At 49.1% G+C, this 21,417-nt stretch overlaps 7 protein-coding genes across 7 annotated transcripts; 2 read left to right on the top strand and 5 right to left on the bottom strand.

Moving 5' to 3' along the window:
- Positions 1-2,269: 2,269 nt before the first annotated feature.
- On the bottom strand, positions 2,270-4,464 carry EI90DRAFT_2918099 (uncharacterized protein; the record flags this gene model as incomplete). Its single annotated transcript, XM_039054634.1, has 5 exons — positions 2,270-3,009; positions 3,069-3,177; positions 3,235-3,746; positions 3,797-4,292; positions 4,351-4,464. The coding sequence occupies 5 exons, from the start codon at positions 4,462-4,464 to the stop codon at positions 2,270-2,272; spliced, it is 1,971 nt and encodes a 656-aa protein (XP_038917057.1).
- Positions 4,465-4,940: 476 nt separating this feature from the next.
- Positions 4,941-5,520, bottom strand: EI90DRAFT_700663 (uncharacterized protein). The gene has a single exon (XM_039067968.1). The coding sequence runs from the start codon at positions 5,363-5,365 to the stop codon at positions 5,066-5,068; it is 300 nt and encodes a 99-aa protein (XP_038917056.1). The 5' UTR covers positions 5,366-5,520; the 3' UTR covers positions 4,941-5,065.
- Positions 5,521-7,182: 1,662 nt separating this feature from the next.
- On the bottom strand, positions 7,183-7,850 carry EI90DRAFT_700676 (uncharacterized protein). The gene has a single exon (XM_039067969.1). It carries the CDS (start codon positions 7,690-7,692, stop codon positions 7,237-7,239), a length of 456 nt encoding a protein of 151 aa, XP_038917055.1. The 5' UTR covers positions 7,693-7,850; the 3' UTR covers positions 7,183-7,236.
- Positions 7,851-8,920: 1,070 nt separating this feature from the next.
- On the top strand, positions 8,921-10,398 carry EI90DRAFT_3154087 (uncharacterized protein). The gene is made up of 2 exons (XM_039065909.1): positions 8,921-9,011; positions 9,068-10,398. The coding sequence occupies exon 2, from the start codon at positions 9,098-9,100 to the stop codon at positions 10,235-10,237; it is 1,140 nt and encodes a 379-aa protein (XP_038917054.1). The 5' UTR covers positions 8,921-9,011; positions 9,068-9,097; the 3' UTR covers positions 10,238-10,398.
- Positions 10,399-10,476: 78 nt separating this feature from the next.
- Positions 10,477-15,639, bottom strand: EI90DRAFT_3288937 (uncharacterized protein; the record flags this gene model as incomplete). Its single annotated transcript, XM_039067135.1, has 25 exons — positions 15,328-15,639; positions 14,820-15,267; positions 14,741-14,770; positions 14,600-14,687; positions 14,437-14,546; positions 14,289-14,370; positions 14,221-14,234; positions 14,060-14,164; positions 13,900-13,990; positions 13,744-13,844; positions 13,638-13,690; positions 13,464-13,584; positions 12,871-13,408; positions 12,769-12,810; positions 11,970-12,719; positions 11,726-11,917; positions 11,629-11,669; positions 11,565-11,575; positions 11,449-11,512; positions 11,344-11,385; positions 11,028-11,064; positions 10,870-10,965; positions 10,708-10,807; positions 10,636-10,650; positions 10,477-10,555 (listed from the first exon to the last, which is right to left on the bottom strand). Coding segments are annotated over exons 1-25 (3,339 nt in total), but the record flags the coding sequence as incomplete, so codon positions are not given.
- A 1,372-nt stretch (positions 15,640-17,011) lies between these two features.
- EI90DRAFT_3054296 (uncharacterized protein) lies at positions 17,012-19,047 on the top strand. The gene is made up of 3 exons (XM_039060080.1): positions 17,012-17,069; positions 17,122-17,136; positions 17,195-19,047. The coding sequence occupies exon 3, from the start codon at positions 17,366-17,368 to the stop codon at positions 19,028-19,030; it is 1,665 nt and encodes a 554-aa protein (XP_038917052.1). The 5' UTR covers positions 17,012-17,069; positions 17,122-17,136; positions 17,195-17,365; the 3' UTR covers positions 19,031-19,047.
- Positions 19,048-20,595: 1,548 nt separating this feature from the next.
- EI90DRAFT_3015782 (uncharacterized protein) lies at positions 20,596-20,913 on the bottom strand (the record flags this gene model as incomplete). Its single annotated transcript, XM_039056924.1, has 1 exon — positions 20,596-20,913. One exon carries the CDS (start codon positions 20,911-20,913, stop codon positions 20,596-20,598), a length of 318 nt encoding a protein of 105 aa, XP_038917051.1.
- Positions 20,914-21,417: the final 504 nt, after the last annotated feature.

The following is a 21,417-nucleotide window of genomic DNA, read 5'->3' as shown; positions in this document are numbered from 1 at the left end:
AATAAAAGTTTAATTCTCCTCACCAGTGGTTGGTTCGTTTGCTCCAAAAGATAAAAGCAAATATTAGTTGTTAGCTAATATAAAACTAACACGTCACTCTAAGCGTGAGTTAGGGTCAGTTAGACACAGCTGAACAAAAGTGTCATAGTGAGAATTAGTGAGAATTTGGTGGAGGGACTTCTTAATTGAATAATCTCTCAGCAATACTTGGTTATCACACCACAGGAGAAAAGTGAGCGATCCTGAACCTGCTAGATAACTAGCACGCACTCTAAGCGATAGAAAGAGCAGTTTGGTCACTCCTGTATTGAGTAACATTTATTGCGGAATTATTTTATTAGCAGTTTTCCTTCAGTAAATTATCAGGAAAATCACATCCTACTGAAAAGTGGTAAATATAGGTGTAATATTGACTAGAAATCATAGTAAAGTCAATATAGAATTTTATCCGTAGACGATCTATACATCAGGTGAGATCGTTGGGGGGTGTTTATTGTTGTTTAGACAGTGAACAATCATATATTTGGCAACCAAAACACGGTCAGTACGCAAATCAGCACAAACTCTAATATCGTTATTGGACGTAGGAAACTGGTTACATAAGGTGATCCAGCTCCGCTCCTTCAGCGCTTTGTCGCGCGCTCCCCACGGAGAGACCAACCATAATCCCGATATGTAGTATGCTTATCAAATGAACTCTCGTCAATGAAAACCAGCTGCTCTGGCTTATATTGTCCAATTTCAAGTAGAAAATTGGCCCGTTTGACTTCGCTGCGCTCGATTGCCACCTTCGTCATCTGTCACGAAATCATGGTTAATAAATACAAGGGAAATGGGTATAAATAGCCACCTTTTTCCATGTCAATCCAGCATTCTGTAATGCACGCCAAATGGTGGAAAGGGATACATCAAGATCCCGGAACTCATGCAGGTGAGCTTGGAGTTCTTTGAGGTAAAAATCTTTGCGGAATTCCAACAGACCTAACAAGTACTAACCTATGCACTTAGAGAGGCCAGGAATATAGTGATTGGAAAAATACTTACACTGATATCATTCTCTTCTATGAGGTGTGGCCGACCAGCTTTGGATGGCCCATGTGAAATTCTGAATGCGCCACCATTCGCCTGGCAGTTTTCACGTACACGATACACTGTCCGTAAGCTCACACCAGCTACCAATGCAATCTGTTCAGGATGGACATGGAGTGCCAACATCCTTGCAACAACATTGCCATGTTCCTCAGTGATCCTCTGGACACCTGAAGTCACCAAAACAGTAGGCGCACTTGTAGGTGCACAGGGGACAGTGCCACTCAGAGGATAGTCCATGGTCTAGCGGGTTTGTTCAACAACGGTGACTTTGCTCTCGTGACTATGATATTAGGAGTTGTCCGAATTATATTACGCTTACACATTGTTATGTTGTTCCCTTTGGCTTTCCAGGAATTAAACCAAGTCATACGCTCTTTGTGTAACCTGGGGCAGGGCTGATTCAGACTTTCAAGACCTCTCAGCACGGAAAACACGAGAAAAAAAATTTTTGTTTAAAAACAATTTGGTTTGCACCTGCTTCATGCGCTACTCGGACGCTTTCCAACGCATGTTGAATCACCAAAATCGGCCCAGTTTTGAGTGAGCAGTGACGCGAAAGATTTTGCGGAATTTTGAATTTCGGAGTTTGCCTCGAATTTTGCAAATGGCAATAATTCATGGTCCCCGATTTTCACCGATCACAAGCATCCCGTTCATTTAATTTCGCGTGCAGACGTTCCCCATCGCGTCTAGGCCCTATAACTCCTGGTATTTTTAACGGCGGCACGAAATTGATCATTGGTATCTTCTCTATGTTTTTTGTTCCCCGTCCCAAATCTCTGCATATCCATGGCCAGATCTCATGCTTGGCATCGTTGTCCCATAACCAATTCCAGATTCATCTTTTATGTCTTCCCTCCATTTTTTCTTGCTCATTTGCTTGCGCAATGATGATTCCTCTCTACTTTCTTGCAGGTGGCGGCGACGCAACCGGGGCGCGGTCCCTGCGCATCTTCGACTGGTCACCAAGGACTCGGAAGCCTCCACGGTCCAGAGGCTCATAATGTTGGCCGTGGCAGCAGGCGATGGTAGTGACGCGATGGTCTAGCGGAAACGCACCTACATACATCCGCCCACTTAGCGCACGCTAAGTGGGCGGACGCATGTTGTTGTGCAGGTCTCATGCAACGCATTTATTGTACCTCCATTTCTGCAGGTCCATTTCTCTCTCGACTGATCACCATGAATTGTATCTCAGCTGCACCCCACTGTCTCCAGTACGCACATGTATAGACCACCACAGCAAAGCGGTACAGAAATAAACATCGGGATATGACTCCTGCCATAAGGCCACTAAAACGGCGAGCAGATGAATCTGCCATCCTCCCCCAAGCTTAAACCGTCGTCCAGCGAATGTCATGGGGGAAGAGACCTCGTACTCAAGCTCCAAATCCAAAGAGGATTCGACATCACTGCAAAGCCACTCAATTACACCATCTCCCCGCGCCCCGCCAGTGCCCCCGAAGTCATCCTCTTTCCTTTGCGCCCATTGTGCCACCACCCCTTTGCGGATGGTACATGAGAGTGTCCCCGCATCCGACGACGAAGTTTGGTTGTATTTCCCAGTGGTATAGCCCTGTGCAGGACCTCCAATATACCTTTCATCAGGTTGGAGCATGGTCACTTTGATGCGTGAATCTTCACTGTTCGGGACCTGATCCCGAACGGTAAGACGTGAAAGGCTTGAAGGACGTGTGTTTTTGACGGTGATGCGTTGAACAAATTTAGTGATTTGCTGCTTGGGTAATGCCGAGAAAAACGAGCCGCCCTGCGAGCGCACAAGTTTTGTTTGGGGATGATATGTGATTTTGACCGACGGATCGACACCCAAAGAACATGAGAAACTTTCTTGGGGGCTGACATCGGGAATAGTTGACTTCGAAACAAAGTTGCCATCCATGAACACGCTGCTGGGCCCTACATGTGAGCAAATCATAAACGTGATTTATGCTGAATAAATTATGAGTTTAATTAACCTGCAATCAACATATAATTGCTGGTATTTTTGATGCGGCATTGGAGGAATGCAGAAGCTGCCTTCCTTGGAACAGTTACCCACTGTAAAGTTGAGGCAAGCTCAAGAGTCTATTCATGCTGGAACATGAGAAATAGACGAGCAGAGACTTGATAAGCCGCACTTACCACGATCGAGACCTTGTGCGAAGAGTTGTCATTTGGAATCGTCGAACGTCCCTCCACCTCGAACGATGAACTGACAGCGCCTTCACTGGCCCTCGCCACAACCACTTTGGATTTGAAGGTCCCAGGAAGAATGAGCTCATTATTTGACCACACCTCCGAGCATGCTTCCTCGGCCACAGGAGTTAGAATGGGCATCGGAGAATCATTGGAAGACAAGCGCATCGCGCTTCGCTTCCACCCAACACGACCACCATACGACGGTGAAGGGATCGGCGGTGGCGGCGGAGGTGGCCCAATCGTCCACGGCTGCAGGTCCGGTATTTCTGACGCCACCAGTGGCGAAGCGGTACTCAGGGTAAGTGCGACACCCATCCAATCCTCTCCGGTAGCTTGGGAAATAGAAGCGCGATACTGAAGAGTGATCGTGGGTGATCCTGACTGGCTTGATGCAATTTGTGAGCCGACATCCGCCCGAACGTCATAGAGACTTTTCCAGGATGCGGCCGTGACAACTGAGACCTTGCTTAGTGGATCGAAGAGACGAAGCTCCGTAATTACTCACTATACGATAAGATGACATCGGCGGGGCCTTCCTCTTCAGCCAAGATGACAACATTGACGCCAGCAAACTTCCTCGCCTCATGCTCCGAATTCGATTGCTCCCTCCGTTCCTGAAGTTCGAGCGTGAGGCCAGCTAGCTCATTGCTCAGCTCCTGCTTCAGAGCATGAGATTTCTCGCTTCGAGTTGAATACATTTCGAGGAAGGACTCAAGTTGTTCGACTTTCTTAACTTTGTCATTGAGACCTTCTGCATAGGACGAGAGGAGGTTGCTCTGTCGTTGAATGATATCGAGCTTATTCTGTAGAACAGCGCGCTTATCCTCGAGCCCCTTAAAGGGGTCGGATTGTGATGAATCGCCACCCAGCTGCGGAGCAACGTATATGACATCAAAGACAGTGAGCGCCTGAGAAGAGCTGGCTGTCTCCGTTTCAACTCGAATGGAATCAGACTCGAGAACCTTTGGCAGGCGGCCGATTGAGATTTCATTTTGCCCAACCTACCACGATAACGGTACTACGTCAATGCAAAATATAACAATCGCACAAGCAACCTACCTTGAAATCGACTCGGAATCTTCGGGTGACTGCTGCCCGGTCATTATACACGGTAACCTTCTCAATCTCATGCTCGAGGGCATCTAGCGTTAAGGAATGTTCAGAAGTGGCCATGCTGTGCTGTCTGGCGAACAAACCCCCAACAATGTACCTTCACTCTTACACAGCGCCCGGGGGTGGCAGTGCCACTCGCAGCGGGGTAAAATGATGGAGTTAGCCGAATCATCCTGCCTCGCTATACAGGAACGCAACGGACATTGCCTCCCAATCAGGGTGACTGAAAACTCTAAGTTTTTGATCCTGCCTTGTCTTCATGCAGAGGTGGCTCAAGGGATATGTAGCGTGATGACAGCCTCGACTTGCGCCGAGACTTCTGAATTGAGGACACGACCCGGTAACAGGCTAGTACATAGGAGGAGGGGTGGGAAGGTGGTGAAAAGAAGAAAGGGGGAAGGAAGTTCATGAAAAATGTCGATTGTTGGACCACCAATTGCACGCGCAACGGTTGTTGAAAACAATGAAGTCCGCCGATCGTTGGCTATACAACGCATTAGTTTTTGAAAACAGTTGATCATCCGATGAAACCAATGGGAATCCAAAGAAATTAGACTGGCACGGCTGTTCGAGCGCGGCGAAGACAGCATGGAAAAGGCCGACAGCGGATACGGTGAAAGAGATTAAAATACCGGCCCACTCGGCGAACACAAGTGACCGGTCAGCGAATACAGCGCACGAGCCGCAGGCGATCGATAAGAGAGAACACACTCAGGAAACACCCAACCAAAAGAAACCTACAAAGCACTGAAGCAAAAATCCAGAAAGGCGGTAAATAATAAAGGGCCGAAGTCAGCTTCACACGTGGATCATCCAATGAAAACAATCCAGGACATGAGAACTCAAGGGAACTAGACTGGCATGGCTGTTCGAGCAGGGCGATGATAGCATGCGATAGAGCCGGCAGCGGGTACGGTGTAATGGATAGGAGAGACCAGACGAACCGACACACGTAGATCATCCGATGAAATCATCCAGAACCCTCGAGAATCCAAGGAACTAGGTTGACATGGCTGTACGAACGCAGCAAAGACAGCATGCGATAAGGCCGACAGCGGGTACGGCGCAAGAATGGACGAACCGACCCATATGAATCATCAATTCAGGACCCTCGAGAACACAAGGGAACTCGATTGGCATGGCTGTAAATGCGGCGAAGACAGCATGCGATAAGGCCAAACAGCGAGTACGGCGCAAGAGGTTACAAAACAGGCGCGTTCAGCGAACGCGAGTGACCGGTCAGCGGACACGGCACACCAAACTAGCAAGGGTTAGACGAGCAGAAGAAAAACCGTATGAATCCCAACCATTCGGTGGATGTAAATGAACGGAATGAATAGGTCGATCGCGCATGCAAGAGAAAAGGGACAGCATAGTCCAGACATATATGAGCCAAGACATTCCATGGGGCAGACATAAGGGCGATGTGCCTAGCAGACGTAAATTGAAGGCGTGAAAGTTGATGCATTCTGCAACAGAATGGAAGGACGGAGGTTGATGCGTACAGCAGCGTTGAAGGCATGGGGCCAATGCATAAAGGAATGAAGGTTCAAAGGCCGAAGCGTTCCAGCGGAAGCAATGTATGGAGGCGAATACACTCAGCAAAAAGAATGAGGCATGGAGGTGGATGCATACAGCAGACACAACATTTAGAGTGAGGCTAATGCAATGTAATACGAGGAATGAAGGCCCAGAAAACAATGTGCCCAGCCAATCCGCTCCACGCCCGGAGGCCAATGCATACGGCGGTCACAATGCAAGAAAAGATGGCCCTAAAGCCAAAGCATTCGGGACATCATGATGGTCCAGAGGCCAAAGTGCCTAGCCAATGCGCTCAAACGCCCGGAGGCCGTCATGTATGGCGGACACAATGCAAGAAATGAATAACCCAGAGGCCCATGCATTCAGTGTATGCATTGTAAGAAAAGAAGGTCTAGAAAACAATGTACCCAGCCAACGTGCTCAAAGCCCAGAGGTCCCAGAGGCCGAGGTGAAATGAAGGTCCGGAGGCCGATGTGTGCATCGGACATGATGCAAGTGCCCGGAGGCCAGTGTGCACAGTGGATTCGATGTAAGGGCCCGGAGCCCAGTCAGCGGACGCGATGCGTGAGTCCGGTGGCGCAGCGGACACGATGTAAGTGCGTAGGGTGAGTGCAGCGATGTGAGAGCCCGGAAGCTGGTGCACAGATTGTTGACGTATAACCCTTGGGAATCCGAATCTCAACGGCAACTAAGCGTGCGACAGAATAAAGAAATGACATCACCCCAGTGCAGGCACCGAACGAGGAGAAAAGGCATAGGACCCAACAACTCTGTCCAGATTTTAGAGTAGTAAAAGTTATGACCAAAAACAAACGAGCAAACTAGCGTCCGAAGACATTACTACGTGAAATCAAGGGACTAGAATAGTCTTTCAGATGTGCCTTAAACCCGGATTCGTCAAGCGAAAGAAGTGTTGGGGCTACTAGCCCCAAGCTCGCTCTAAAAACAGACGACACGGGTAAAGACAGAGGGCATGGATGAGAGAAAATGGAATCTAAAGAGAGTAGACGCTGAGGCTTTCCGTAGCTTCAAATCGAGCGATCATGATATGAACTCTGAAGCGTCCATCGGGTACAAGACAGGGGTGGAGAAGAACTCGGACGAATCATTTGTGCACTTTGCAAAAGGTGTTCAGTCATTACAATTTCACTACCCACTATGCCCCTCTCCCGACATTCTGTAGTGCTTTCTAACTTGCTCGTCACATCCATGCAACCCGAGCTCGCCGCTCACCTAGCGGAGCGCAAGGAGTATCTCTTTCGCGTACAACGCAAGGATCGCCTGACGACGTTAGGGAGAGTGGGACCAGCCTGACGCCACAGTACGACACCGGATAAGGTAGAGAATAGACTGGTCCTGGATGTGACACTCGGAGAGCAAAGCGCAATCATCTTGCAGCATATTGTTATTGAATAAAAAGCGTTGTTCGTCAGGTGGAATGCCTGTCCTGAAGTGCACCCTTTTCTTGAGATCATTGACCGTAAAGTTTGGATCGACTTGGATATTGTGCCTCCCCTCGGACCTGTGAGGATGAGCATGACCCAAGAGGCATCGTTGTCGGTTGAGACTCACGTCTTGAGAACAATACGCATTACATGCAAAAGTTGAAGATCGAAAGTGGCCACCTCTGGGGCGAAAGTCTCGCTCGCAAGATGGTTGTTGGGTTGGACTTAAGCCTCGAGTTATAACGGGAGGGTTGGAAAGACAGACTATTCCCGTAGCGGGTCCTGCAAAATTAGGCCCCATACTGTGCACTGGGCACTCTGTCCTCTTTTCCTATTGTGACAGTATCTACTATATATAAAGAGCGCGGACACGCTCCACGAATCGCGAATGTCGATTGGTTGGAGCGAGGTCTCACACACTCTCATTGGATGAAGGCGTTTACTTCAGCTCCCATTTGGGATGCACTCGCTTAGCTCATCGCCCCTTTAGGGCTCTTCCTCACCCATTTTGGTTCTGCTTGCTTAGATCATCACCGATTTGGGATCCGGTCGCTTAAGTCATCGCCTGTTTGGGGCCAGCCAGCTAGCTTATCTCATCTCCGGTTGTGTTTGAGTTTCCTGACCGGCCCACATGCGTCATCTATCTCATCGATGCGCACTTCTTCACATGCCGCTCCAACCTCTTCACCTAATCTGTTGTCTAGAATGTGACATCGCAATGATGCGACTATCGATCCTGATTGACAACGACAAGCCCAGCATGGCTAATGTTGTACACTCTGCACTGCTACCTTGAGTCTAACATGGCGAACACACTCCACATCCGTTTGTAAACCGTGCCCATTCTTCCTAACGTTGTACGCTCCCGGAGTACTGCACAATTCAAAGGTTTCGCGGAGTGTGAAACATGATGATAAAAGAAATCCCATGTACCCACCTTTTTACGACTGTCTGAGTCGTCGTTGAGGGGCGAGATTTTCATCTGATGTGAGGTCATGTCAAGCCCTGAAAGTGCGCTCTAAAGCCATGGAATGATATAGGTATATACCACGGATGCGAGACAAGTGAACACAACCGGAATGACGCTGGGTGCCCGGCCAGCCAATGAGAGAGCAAGAACGTGTTTCAATGCACTGTTGAGACTCTGTACATTGAACGATTCCAGGGGGTTGTGTCGTCGCAATCATTGGATAAGTGTGTCGACCAAGGTATAACCTGGCCGTTAGGTGACGTGTCAAATGAAAGAAAACAAAGTCAAAGTGTCAATGAGCACGGGTGTCACTAATCCAATAGTAGTTGGATGGAAGGTAAAAAACTTGGCCGCATTCATCGTGAACAAATCGATGTCAAAACATACCACTTAGCCGAAAGAAAGCCGATCTGTTCTGAACACGCACAGGAGACTCTCCAACACTGATGAAAGTCAATCGAATTCCATCTCGGATCCGTCATAACTCGAGGTCAAGGCTAAAACCTTAAAGAGCGAGGCTTCAGCCAATCAGAGAGCGAGAAAACGGTGGTCCAGCTGAAAAAAAAGAACACAGCCGTGATCTTGTAACAATTTAAGCATGCGCATGTATCTGGGCTTTGCTTCCGATACATCTTGGTGTCCCTTCGTAGGTCAGTAGCCGGGTTTCTGTCTGACGTAGCACTTGTTTACACAACACATTACTCAGTTGACTCCTACAGAGTACGACGATTGCGAGATGCCCTACCTTCATACGGGCCATCAGCTCCCATCTCCTGATCCCAACCATCTCCCCTCCCATGACCCGGATCCAGTGGCCCCTGAAGTGACCCTTGATTACGATATATTATGCCTTGTCATAGAGCAAGCCGATTTTCAATGTTTAGAAACTCTCAGCCTCTTGAGCAAAAATGTACATCGGCGAGTTGCTCCACGACTTTGGCACTCCTTCACGATTGCTACTCGTATGCCCCCATCCAGATTGGTAGCAAGGCGTAATATAAACCAGAGGATCTCCTTTATATCTTCTGATAGGCGACTGCCATACCTCCGGGACCTTCGAATACAAATATGGGCATCACTTGGATCAGACGACGGAAAGGAGAGCGAGGAAACATTGCAAAAAGTCTTTGGCTTGCTTAAAAGCACTAGCAAGCTCCAGTTTCTCGAAATAGTCGCATACAATCACCAACCCCGCATCCTCAAAGGGTTGGCAGAGCAGCCCGCCATTACTCCGGATCTATCACATTTCTTCCTGGACCTCGGACCTTTCTATGACATGCTCCAAATAGATCCATTCTGGAATTCCCATCCAAAGATAACCTACTTGAAGCTATTCATATACCATCCATTCAACCTCCCCGATGGTTCTTTACCAAACCTCGATACGATTCACATCCTCCATCCACAGCATTCCTGTATGGTGCGGGGCCGACCGGTGACGAGCGTTGACATCCGAGAACTGTCAGACGAGCAATGCACACTGTTTCTGGGGAATCTTCAGGCATCTACCAAGCCAATTACCTCGCTCGCTGCCAGGTTTTCCGAGACCAGCATCACCGCATATTCAGAGGTCCTTGGGAATCTCCCTTCGGTCAGATCGCTTCGTATCACGCAGGAGAAAATGCCGGATAAGGGGCCAGACCATGTCACTGCGATGATTGGCCTCGCAGCTTTGCGAGACCTTGAATCTATAGAATGGGCAGGACTACGGGGCCCAGACGTGAAAGCGCAAGAACACTTCTTCGTTGCTTGCTCCAAATATTGCCCATCCATACGAAAAGTAACTTTCCATTGGTGGGGCGGACATGGGAGAACGTTCGAGCGGAAGTCCGCTGACGGGGAGTGGGAAGCCATCCATTACGAGCAAACTACTTGATATTGACGCGATCACCATATTTATCCTGCGCCTCATTGTTGATTCTAAGGATTACACGTTGGTTTGATTTTGCCTGGCCTATGACGCCGCTGTATCACATAGTCGTTTGATTTCCATGTATCATAGCAGATCACACAGTTGGTTATACAGTAGATCCTTGTGACCAGACACTCTCCAAGATAAGCGGGAACATGGACGATCAGAGATACACGCGGCAGACACGCGGCACATCAAAGTGACAACGTTTGGAGCAAGAAAACGGGTGGGGGGGCAATTTATAAGTGATTGTCATGTTACTCTCCTTCCACAACGACTTCCCTGTGAAGAGAGCGGAATAAAACAAAGGGTGTTAGCCACAGACACAAGGAAAAGCTAAGGAAGTGACACTTATTATATACAGTACGTTGTTACACCTATCCAAAAACGTTAATTACAACTATTTGTTGATGATGAATAAAAAAATAACGTACCGAATGAATATCTCCCCAAGCATTCCATTCGATTTATCATCCTGGAATTCCTCAGCATTCGCCAGCTATCGACCAAATTATTCAGAGGGTCAGAATAATTCTATTCGTACCCAATGAGATGCAGCCACGAACCTGGAGGTTCATATAACTGTCCGTGCTGACCAAATAACCCTTATATTCAAGTCCCCATTTCAACCGAACGAAAACGGGCTTCCCAGTAAGGTTCTGAAGGAATGGTTTAGGATTGACGGGTGTTACCTATCGTTCAAAAGATCAACCCTTCGGAAGACACAAACGAACGTGGCGCATCGATCCCTTACCGCGGACATTTGTCGAGGTTCAAGACGTTCCGGCAACCTCCAGACGGAAGCAAAATTGGAATTGCATTAAAGAATTGTAGCAGGCATTCTACAAGGTCGTTGGGCAAGGTGAAGTGTGAACTGAAGATACATGATCCCAAAGAAACTAAACTAATCGATAACTTAGTGAAACTCTGATTCCCGGACATCCAAGAAGAGTTGAAATGGGGGGAGCATTGAAATTCGTTATGGGAGTGGCGGGGTTTCTATGGTCGCTTGAACGGGCTGATTTGTCAAGTGCGGATCAGACTGGCTGCGGCTGCGTGCGAGGACTAACATGGCCTTGAGATTTTCCTCTCTCACAGGCTTTGTTAGAACGCTGGAGTAGTGAGACCGATGGTCAGGCCAGTCATCGGGTGCCTACAACTATCGAAGTACTCACTGATCAGCTCCTGCTTCCACATACTCCTTTTGATCTTCCGTTGTAGCATTTCCTGTTACCCCGACTGTTGAAACGTAGATTCAGCATAATTATGACATCGGGCTTCCCATACTCACTGATTAGGTCCCTGGGTAAGAGAAGGTCACTATTTGGTACGTTGATTCGTGAACGGAGACTCACCTGCGCCCAAATTTGCGTAGACGTTTCGTCATTTCCACGCCCTATAACGAAGAGTGACGTAGGACGGTAAGCGCGAGACACAAGGCGTGATACTGACTGAAAGGTGTGGCATCTGATTGTCAAGGAATATGACATGAAAGCACCCTTCCTTCTCCATCACTTCTCCAGGCGGCGTGCAGTCAATCTCAAGAGGAGTGGCAGGTGGCGACAACGGTGGTCTCTCTCCTGAGACGAGGAGAGTCAAAGCTATAAGCCCGTCCTCTGCAGTCTCAACGGTACACCCGAGTCGCTGAAGACGAAGAGTGAGGTCGGGAATCGTAGAAAAAGAAGGATAGACCGACTTGAAGCATCCGTGTCATTAGCCGACGCGTAAGGCCATCGTCGTCAACAACTAGGACGTTGAGCAAGTTGCCAACTTTGGCTGGTCCCGACGTTAGCGAGGAGGTCTCATCGTATCTTAATGGTATAGGGATGGTACCCTTATTCCCTGGCTGCACAGTCTGGCTAGGTGGGTCAACGGTTGGTTTGACAGCATGAGACGATTTTGTGATGAACTGTGGGACTTGTAGCGTAGATGCTGTGAGAGCGTTGGGCTTCGGGGCCTCTTCTGTTTCTTCGGGCACCTCCAGAACTTGTGGAGGGACATTGAATCCCAGTCCACCACTGCAATTGCTTGAAAATCTCGTCGCTTCCAATAAAACAGGCCGGGGTAGACGTTCGTTCAGGCTGTCCTTTGCAACAGACAACGGGACACCGTTCTCATCGACAGGTCCAATGTAATCCGCAGGCGTAGCAGGAGAGTTGGAGTCTGGGCCCAAAGTGGATGGTGTGTGCCCAAACTGTCCGTAAGGAGTGTTCTGAGCGCTTTGTGGAGGTGAGGGCAATGGGAGCCGAAGCCAGTCGTTACCTAGTGATGGCGATGTTTCGGCGATCACTTCTGCCCACGAAGGTATGCGTATTGCCCTTGCACCGACGCCAAGCGCTAGTTCAGCCCAGAAGGTAGATCCTACTCCTTTCTGGCTAATAACGCCGAGCCGCCCGCCACCGAGAGCAACAATGTGCCTGACCAGTGCTAATCCAAGTCCGGTTCCCTAGGTAATTCCTGAGTCAAGTTATCGAAATGCTTGAGGACCAATGTACCTTTCCACCTTGAGATCGTCCAATCTCAGTCTGCACGTAAGGCTTTTACGAACGATAAGAAGATAAGACAATCGGCAGGTCAAAGTAGGTTAACGAACTCACGGAAAAGAGGCGATTCTCCACCATGTCTTTCGGCTTGATCGCAACCCCTTTGTCCTCGACCTCAATCCGGACTACGAGGGCATCTAATCGAGGCAAACGCATGCCCTTCTCCTGGCTGCTCTGCGAACCGCCCAATGACACACTCTCCCGATCGTCAACGTGAGGGCCCTCAGACGCTGTGGATGGTTGTAGCAATCTCGTCCGCAACGTAACCGCACTACCCGGGCCAGGAATATTGAACTTGATCGCATTGCTCACCAGATTCGTGACGACCTGCCGCAACCGCATTTCATCGCCCACGATGACTGTATCATCGTGGTTTTCACGAAGCTTCTCTTCCGCCTGGAATTCATCAAGTCCTTGTGCCCCATAAAGAGCCCGACGGGCGATGATATCGATATTCTCATCAAAATCAGTCTTGAAAGCAAAGCCTCGAACTTCCGCTTGCATTCGTGCACCGGGGACCATAGAGCGAAGAACTCGGTGAAAGTTGTACGGTTTCTCGACAGAGCTCAACTTTCCCGAGTCCATGCGGTTGCTAAGATGAGCGAATCAATACAAGGTACATGTAGACTAATAGGATTTCTTCTCACAAATCCAGGATATCGGAGAGAACCTTGCTCATCATTCCTAACGACCCACCTAAAGCGGTGAATTCGAGCGCAGTCTCAGGTTTCGCCACTCCGCTGGCTTCCAAGTTCTGAAAAGCGAGGGCTAAGAATTGTGTGAGTGCAAGGACGAAGACTTCTGGACAATTGGACATTTACTAGCAGCATTGAGAGGAACGCGGACTTCATGAAAGATATAGTTGGTCAGCCGCCTGGAAAAAAAGGCATGAAGTCATGTCGGACAGCACAACTTGAACTAGCATACTTCCTGTGGTCGGCACTCTTACGCTCCGCCACCTGGGCCTTTTGAGTGGCTTTATACTGCACTTTCAATTGCTCTTTGAGCGCAAATATCCCACGACCAGCCTATGGGATTGACAATTAGGAGAGGTCGCCTCGACCCAACGGATAGAGGACATACCACTTCACGGCTGTAATTCATATACAGCAGAAATGCGTGGAATACAGCTACTTCGACGACATGTCTGAGGAAGGACGCTCGAAAGGGAACCCTGAAGAGGCAATCGGCAGATTAAACAGATATGCGAGTGCAGGAGTCAGGTTCGTCACCAGATACGCACACGAGTCCTAGTAGCAGACCAAGGAAGGTGGACACGCCAACCACGGCAGGGAGACGATTCTGGTGCAGGGAGTACATGCCAATTGCGGGTAGGGCACAGGAGTAACTGTACACCAGCGGATTAAGCATAATGATCAGTCAACGGATGGCTTTCTGGCTCACTATACAATGTTGAACTGCAAGAACGCGTCAAGGAATCGTCGAATTCAAGTTCCATTATCCAGACTTACGAAATCATTGTCTGCACACGAAATTCTCTTCGGTGTGTGAAAGAAGCCGCATAAATATGTATCTAGGACATGAAATATCGCACTGATGGGGAGCGGGTCGAGCAGTGTGAGGCGAAAACAGGATGAAGTTGAGATAAGGCACACTTACAGATGCCAAATAGCCAGTGTGACCCAGGTTTGATAGATCAAAGACTTCCCCCCACTGGGCATGTCATAGATGACCATGATCGGAAGTGGGAACAGGATGATAGGGCAAACCTACGTCCAACATGGTTTGTACTGTACTGTGACGCAAATAAGGGCAACTATACCAAGAAGAAATAGATGTTATCGAAAGTATTGAATGGTCGCCGAGCGAAAGCCATTGCCAGAACCCAAGCCGAAATCAGCCACAAACTCCTGCGGAGGATCAGAAATCGAGCAAGGCTCTTGATATCGGCCGTATGGCTTACCCCAATACACACAGGGATTTCGAGTTGAACCTGTGCGGAATATAGTGGATATAGGATATCCTTCGTAGGAACAGCTTACCATTTTTCGCGCCAATATCGGTCTTCCATGCTTTTCTGGGCTTCACATAGACTAGCAAATTTACAGTTGAATGGCCACTTGATAAATCTGACCATAGGGGTCCAGATTCCATTAGGATTCGGGGACCAACTACCAGGCGGATGTGCTTCGTCTGGCGCCGACTCGCCCAGGTCAGACCTCGTTTCCAGATTTTGACGCATTTCGACGGGCTTTAGGCCATCTGGGTGATCATCCTGTGATTCCTCAGCCGCGTATATTTGGAATCCTCCATTATCCACCACGACAGCGTCGACGAGGCCTTCCTCATCGAAATCCGGAGAGGAGAATTGACTCGAAGTTTCTGGGTCTCTTAGGGTTTGGATGGTGCTAGGACCAGCGCCAGTCTCGCTGTGCCCACCATCCAGGTGATCACTTGGAGGAACCGCAGAGAGTTTCTTGCAAAAATGACCTACAAAGCGAATGCGGGTTGGACAAGGCATCTCAACGAAGTTAAGGATCCTGCACTAACTCCATCCATGATTCAACAAGGCAAGGAGGCGTTTCCTTCTGGATGAGTTAGATGCCCTTGCGTTCGCCGGCGATGGCAGAATGCTCGACATCGGTGCTGCCCACGAAATCGCCAAAGAACGACTGTCGTGGAACGATCCCAATCCGACTTCACAAGGGTCAATGCTCGCGCACGATGAGCGATGATTGTGCAGACCAAAAATGTATTGGTTCGAGAGACGAATGTTGCTGAGTGGGAAGAATTCGTGGGCAGTGGAACGAGGTTCCGAAGACCGAGCAACCTCGAAAGGATATTACCGTTGATTCCACGCTCAGCTACCAAATATGGCACTCTATTGGCGCAAACCTTACCAATACGCCCGGCGCCGGGTCCCACGTGCCCGCGCAGGCCAGGATATCAACGCTCATTGTCAATGTCATCGCTTTGCATTGCATTTGTCATTACAGCCCCTATCAGTATATTCCTGATATTCGAGCTCATAAATATTCATTACGAATTATCTGATCATCATCTGGACTCTCTGCTCGGTAGGTGTCGCCTCTGAGAACAATTGCCGAAATGGACAACTCATACAGAAACAGCAGGAGGATGATTTTGTTGTGCTATTGAACAAGACGGGCACAGAACGGAGCATCCTTATGTAAGATGTACAATCCAACAGCGGGGTTCCCTGGCCGGCCCGATCTCGAAACCCCGATACCATCCAAATCTGTCAGGTGATGAGTCATCTACGAAGCTCAAACGAGGCTTTCGCAGTAGAAGCCTACATCATATTACACTCCACGAGGACAGTCACTCGAGTCCCCATCTCCCCTTGCCGTTCGCACCAGACAGCCCACGGACCGCAACTGTATTGGGGGTGGGATGAGGAGCTTGCGCAGCAATAAATTATAAGAGTTGACCAACTGGCTGGTGCAACGTAGGCAGGTAACCAGCCTCAGGTTCAACCCCAGTGCCTGAATAAGTGGCTTTCGAAGGGTACTGAGTCCTCAAGTTTCGTCTACCTCCGAACCTACGTTTCCGTATTCCCATCTATAGCAGGACGTCGCAACAATAATATTGATCGCCACTTGGTGACTCGAACATCTCGCACACCCGATCACCTGATACGACAATCAGTATGGAGATGGAGGATCGGACGGGTGTGGCTACGACTGAGTCCTCCACTGAACAGGTGTCCACCCAAGCCGATTTAGTACCCTCGGGTCATCCACCCGATGGGACACATCAGGATCCCCTAGTCACTGGACTTCCCTACACCGATGCAGCAGATCGCCCCGTCGTTGAGGTGATAATACTTGCCCAGAAACTCCTACAACTAATCCCAGAAGAGATAGAGGCTATCTTATCCCGTTCCTCTGCAGCTGTTAATCACTTCGCTTCTCCCCGGAAAGGCCGGCCTACTGTAGAAATGGACCATGACGAGGTCGCTCGCGAATTGCTGGGCCTTCTGGATAGAGTCGCCGACGCCGTAAAGACTCAAACCCTCCTCGTAGAAATATATGGGAACGTAGTCAAGGCGAGACTGGAATCTGCAGAGAAAGTCATTAGTGGCTTCAGCGCGATGTTGTGGTAGCTCAATTCCATTGCGCTCTTGAAGGATCTGCCCATTTAAACGTGTCCATCCTAGGCATCTTAAATCATTTCAGCACTCACTCGATGAGGCTACAGACGGAGAGCGTACTGAGGAGATCTTTAGGGAGTCTGCCAAGGGTATCAAGCAATGGTTGGGAGAACACCTTGTCCGTGTCCGAACCCATCGATCTAAACCTTCTTAGCTGACTATCCATGCAGGTCGAAGAGCTCAAGGTTGGTGTCTGGTGGCAAAATGATCGAACGTTCGTGTCTTCCCATTTCTGATCTCCAGAAGCGCGCCGAAAGCGACACCGAGGCACCGTCCAACTCTGCTCCGACGGATGAGACGCCGACGAAGGGCCACAAGTGCATTCTAGAGCAGCTATACAGAAGCGGCGATCCGCTTAATGCATCGTCAAAGAACCTGGCCAGCTTCAATTTATGGACCCAAACCCACACCGGCATGATAGGTTCGGAGTCATCGCAGCGGATTGGTCCTCTTTTAACTGCGTCATTATATCGGGAGAAAAAAGCGCCTCTTCATCATGAATTTGCGGTGATCGGGTTTGGGAGGAATAGGACCACCGAAAGTTGGATACGAGTCGAAAGGGCAGCAAAGTGGGAAAAACTCCATTTCAGCAGCTTTGCCCCAATGTTCGGCGGTGCACCGCTCCGCGAAAGCGTCTCGTTCGCAAAATCTGCCCAAGACCTTGTTTTCAGTCCCGCAGACGAGCTAGCCAAAATCAGTATAACGGCTATCGGCGCGCCGATCTGGCTGTCGGAGGTTGGGTACCTTCTTACGTCCATCTCTCGCCATTCTCCCCAATACCAGTTGCTGACTGCCAACTGTCGTTTCTTTGCCCGTGAGGTTGTGTCTGGTCTTTGCGAGCGCCTCTCACGGACGGACACACACCTGCTCAATGTCCTCTGGCGAGGGCGGCCCGCCACCCCTTCCGTGCTCCGTCAACACATACAAAGAGACCCATTCGGTGGCCGGTATCTCAATGATCCTCTCACCATCGCCATCCATGCAGAATCCCTGATCCGTCTGGCCGATTCTATTGCGTTCTACAACACGTCTTTGCTAAAGGAGGGTATGAGTTTATGCCACGAAGCTTCTCAATTGCTGGAACGGGCCGTAGGAGAGCAGGATGAGCTTTCCATGCTCAAGTCACATGCGTATGAGTCACTATCAGAAATCTACTATAAAATGGGAAAGAACGCGGAGGGACTGGCAGCGAGTCGAAATTCCTGGGAGATGGTCAATATGGTGAAAGACAAATCATCCTTCAAGTCTTCCCTGTACACTTGCGCTGCAGCGGTCAACCTAGTTACCTTCTTGGGGCGGACAGAGGACTACACTGGAGCTCTCGAGTTTGGCAAGAATGCCATTCAATGGTGCCGTGAAACCCGCGCAAGATTCCCCAGCGACTCTGTCACTTCTAGGACACTAGCCACCTGCCTTCGAGTGATTGCCTCATTCTTAAACCAATTAGGTCGATCCGAGGAAGCATATACCTTGCTCCGAGAGGCCGTCCCCATTTTATCCAACTTGTACCAAAGCGATCGCAACATGATACATCGCGAACAGTATGGATTAGCTCTTGGGGATTGTGCATGGGCTCTGTCGAACCTTAATCGTGCGGACGAAGCTGTTCAATATTACCTTCAAGCCATAGATCTCTCGCGGCAGTTGTTTGCGACAGATCCAGGAGCGCACCGGCCAGATCTGGCAACGAATCTTTATAATTTAGCAAGCGTATACGAGCAGATGGGACAATGGGACAAGGCATGCATTTACGCTCGCGAGGCTGTCGATCTGCGAAAGTACCTTTTCGAACGCGAGCCTGATCGCTATCGCTGGATGTTTTCCACGGCGCTAGGAAACTTGGCAGTGTACGAGGGCAGGAATGGCAACAAAGAAGAAGAGTTTAGGTTATGGGGAAATGACCTAATACTCACAAGGCAGCTGTATCGATTGGACCCAAGCAAGTACCGAGAAAGATTGCTCATGAAAATCAGCCGGATGGGACAGTTACTAATGGAAATGGGGCGCATGGAGGAGGTAAGTTCGCTTGAGCCAGAATTCATGGAGGTGACCGGACTCGAGAGCCGTGCACAAGACTAAGGGGCAGTATATATCGGTAGTTTGTGGTCAAATTGATATTGGGAGTACTGAAAGCTGATTAGTGTGTGACTAGGGAGAACTGGCCGCGAGCATTTGAGACTGGAGTATATGTACAGTTACTCGAGAAGATGAAGCTCTACTTGCTTCCTGCATAATAGGATGTTCATTCTAGATGGTAGTGGTCCTTCACACTCATGCCTAACAATTATTATGACACGCATCATATTGTCAGCAGAGGCATATAACCGAGCAGTGGATTCAAGGTAATCATGGAGAGCAATGGCTGCTTCCTTTGTGCCAATGCAATAAATGGAACCAACAACTGGTCGAGTATCGTGTGTTCTATTCAGTGAAAGGAGAAATTCACTGATGGGAGCATCACCACTGTCATTAGGTCGACGGCCTCTTGTGGCAAGGTGTGGTGCATCATATGACCCGAAGTGGCGACTGCGACAATCCAGCGAATACTTAACTTTTCCCTAAGGGAAAGCTCTCATCTTGATCGCCGGACGCCTGAAGATGTGCTGAATTCATTTCCATGCGGAAGAGGCGATCGTAGAGGAGAAATCGAATGAGGTAAGACGGAGTTGCGGGAAGATAGTGAATGAATTGAGCCCAAGAATGACCAAACGGTCAAGGCTTTGTTACAAGTGAAGTACGTGAAGGAATTAGCCGGCGGCAATCCCCCATTTGCAACATCAAACATCAGGTTGTGTTCCAGACTCACCGATTTCTCCACAACTGTCCAGCAAGATATGGTCTGTAGCTCCAACTTCCCATCACCTCGTTACACCCTGAGAATCCCTTAGGCCAACGGTTATGTTAAAGGTTATGCGATCGATTGGGACAAGACCAAATCTTTCCTAGACATCAAAGACGACACGGATAGGCGAATCGACGTAGCCATGATCCAAATCATGGAATACGTCGACAGATCTACCCATTGGATTTGCACGGCACGCCCAATCAACGCGACTGCCGATGACGGCTTCAAGGTGATCTCGTTTGGTCCTGAATCGTTGGGCGGGGACTTGGAGGCATTAAGAAAGAAAGACATACCTACACCCAAATATCTGGAGAAAATCGCAGAATATTTCTTTTCCGGTCCGGATGTGTTCGAGTTTGTGAATTGGTGATAGTTCAAAGTACTAGCTTTGCTCTGTCAAGGTATGTTGTTCTCAATTCCGTACAAGAGAATGGCCCACTTCTTGTTAGCAATAGATACCCCATTCACTTTGAAACCGGCAGATCCCCTCGAAAACGCCGTAAGTACACTCGTAAAAGTATTAAATCCCCGCAAGCAAGGTCATGGTCGCGCAGTGGCCCTTGAAGCACAATTCCTCGGTGAGAAGGAATAAGCTAAATGAAAGCACACTGGAACGCGCACACATTGAACCCGTTGGACGAAACCCCGAACTTGATGACCATCTACCCCATCATCTGGGCAGCTGCATATCTCATCAAGACCTTGTTTCAGCAACATCCACCATGTTTATTCCTACCGATGAGAACTGGAATGGGCTAGCCCACTGTTCCGCTCAGAACGCCCAATGATGTTTGGTTCTTTAATGGGTTGCACACATGTCCTTGCCCCACACGGAATGACGATCGGGTTCAGTGTATGTTGAAGTAAACTTTGGCTTTATGGACTGGTATTCTCGGTTTGCGGCGGATGGGAGATCACCAAACATGTCCTTTGATCCATGTGAGGCGACATGCGACTTGCGTAACGCCACCATCATGAGAACGCGTGCAGCGACTAGCTCATCATGGCTTCCAAGACCCTCCAATGCATCAGTGGTATGACCGTGTGATAGTATGATAACGATTTTCCGCCCATGACTCAGGGATAAAAACGTGATTGACGCAGATGGCAACGCCATAGCTGAATCAGCGGCGTATGAAGTTAGACGAGTAACAAATGAGCAATTACCTTGCTTGCAAGGTCACTTCCAAACCCACAATTGCGTGGGAAAAATGTGTTCATATTACATTTACTTCTCATGTGATTCCCAATAGCATGTGACCATTCAACGAAATTGTGTTATGGTCGTCCCCCTCGCCAGGATGCTATTATCGGTCTCGTCGATGGCGCGACTGCCAGGATCGGGGATCTGCGAGGGAGCACGCCATTGCATTTGACACTTGCAATAAAGTGGGTTGCGTCCCCGCTCTAGACATCCCCTCAGCGATGGTTACTCCTCTTCGCTGCTTGCTGACTGCAGTGTGGCGCCGACTTCCTTAGATCAGTTTCCTTTACTGACAATTTTGAGGCGAATGTGGACAATCAACGGTGTTCTTCACTGACAGATCAGAACTGTGCCTGGCCTGGCGGCATTCAGATTATCTGAATACGGAAAGTCATGGGCACCACATTGAGCGTTTTC

Source organism: Cantharellus anzutake (assembly GCF_015039405.1).
Source record: "Cantharellus anzutake strain C23 chromosome Unknown EI90scaffold_19, whole genome shotgun sequence".
Lineage (NCBI taxonomy): Eukaryota > Fungi > Basidiomycota > Agaricomycetes > Cantharellales > Hydnaceae > Cantharellus > Cantharellus anzutake.
Note: the sequence above shows the minus strand (reverse complement) of the source record. Positions and strands in the feature narration are given on the sequence as shown.

Coding starts and splice junctions, on each gene's coding strand:
- EI90DRAFT_700676 (XM_039067969.1), bottom strand. CDS start 7,692: ATGGGGCCTAATTTTGCAGGACCCGCTACGGGAATAGTCTGTCTTTCC.
- EI90DRAFT_3054296 (XM_039060080.1), top strand. CDS start 17,366: ATGATAGGTTCGGAGTCATCGCAGCGGATTGGTCCTCTTTTAACTGCG.
- EI90DRAFT_3154087 (XM_039065909.1), top strand. CDS start 9,098: ATGCCCTACCTTCATACGGGCCATCAGCTCCCATCTCCTGATCCCAAC.
- EI90DRAFT_700663 (XM_039067968.1), bottom strand. CDS start 5,365: ATGATCTACGTGTGTCGGTTCGTCTGGTCTCTCCTATCCATTACACCG.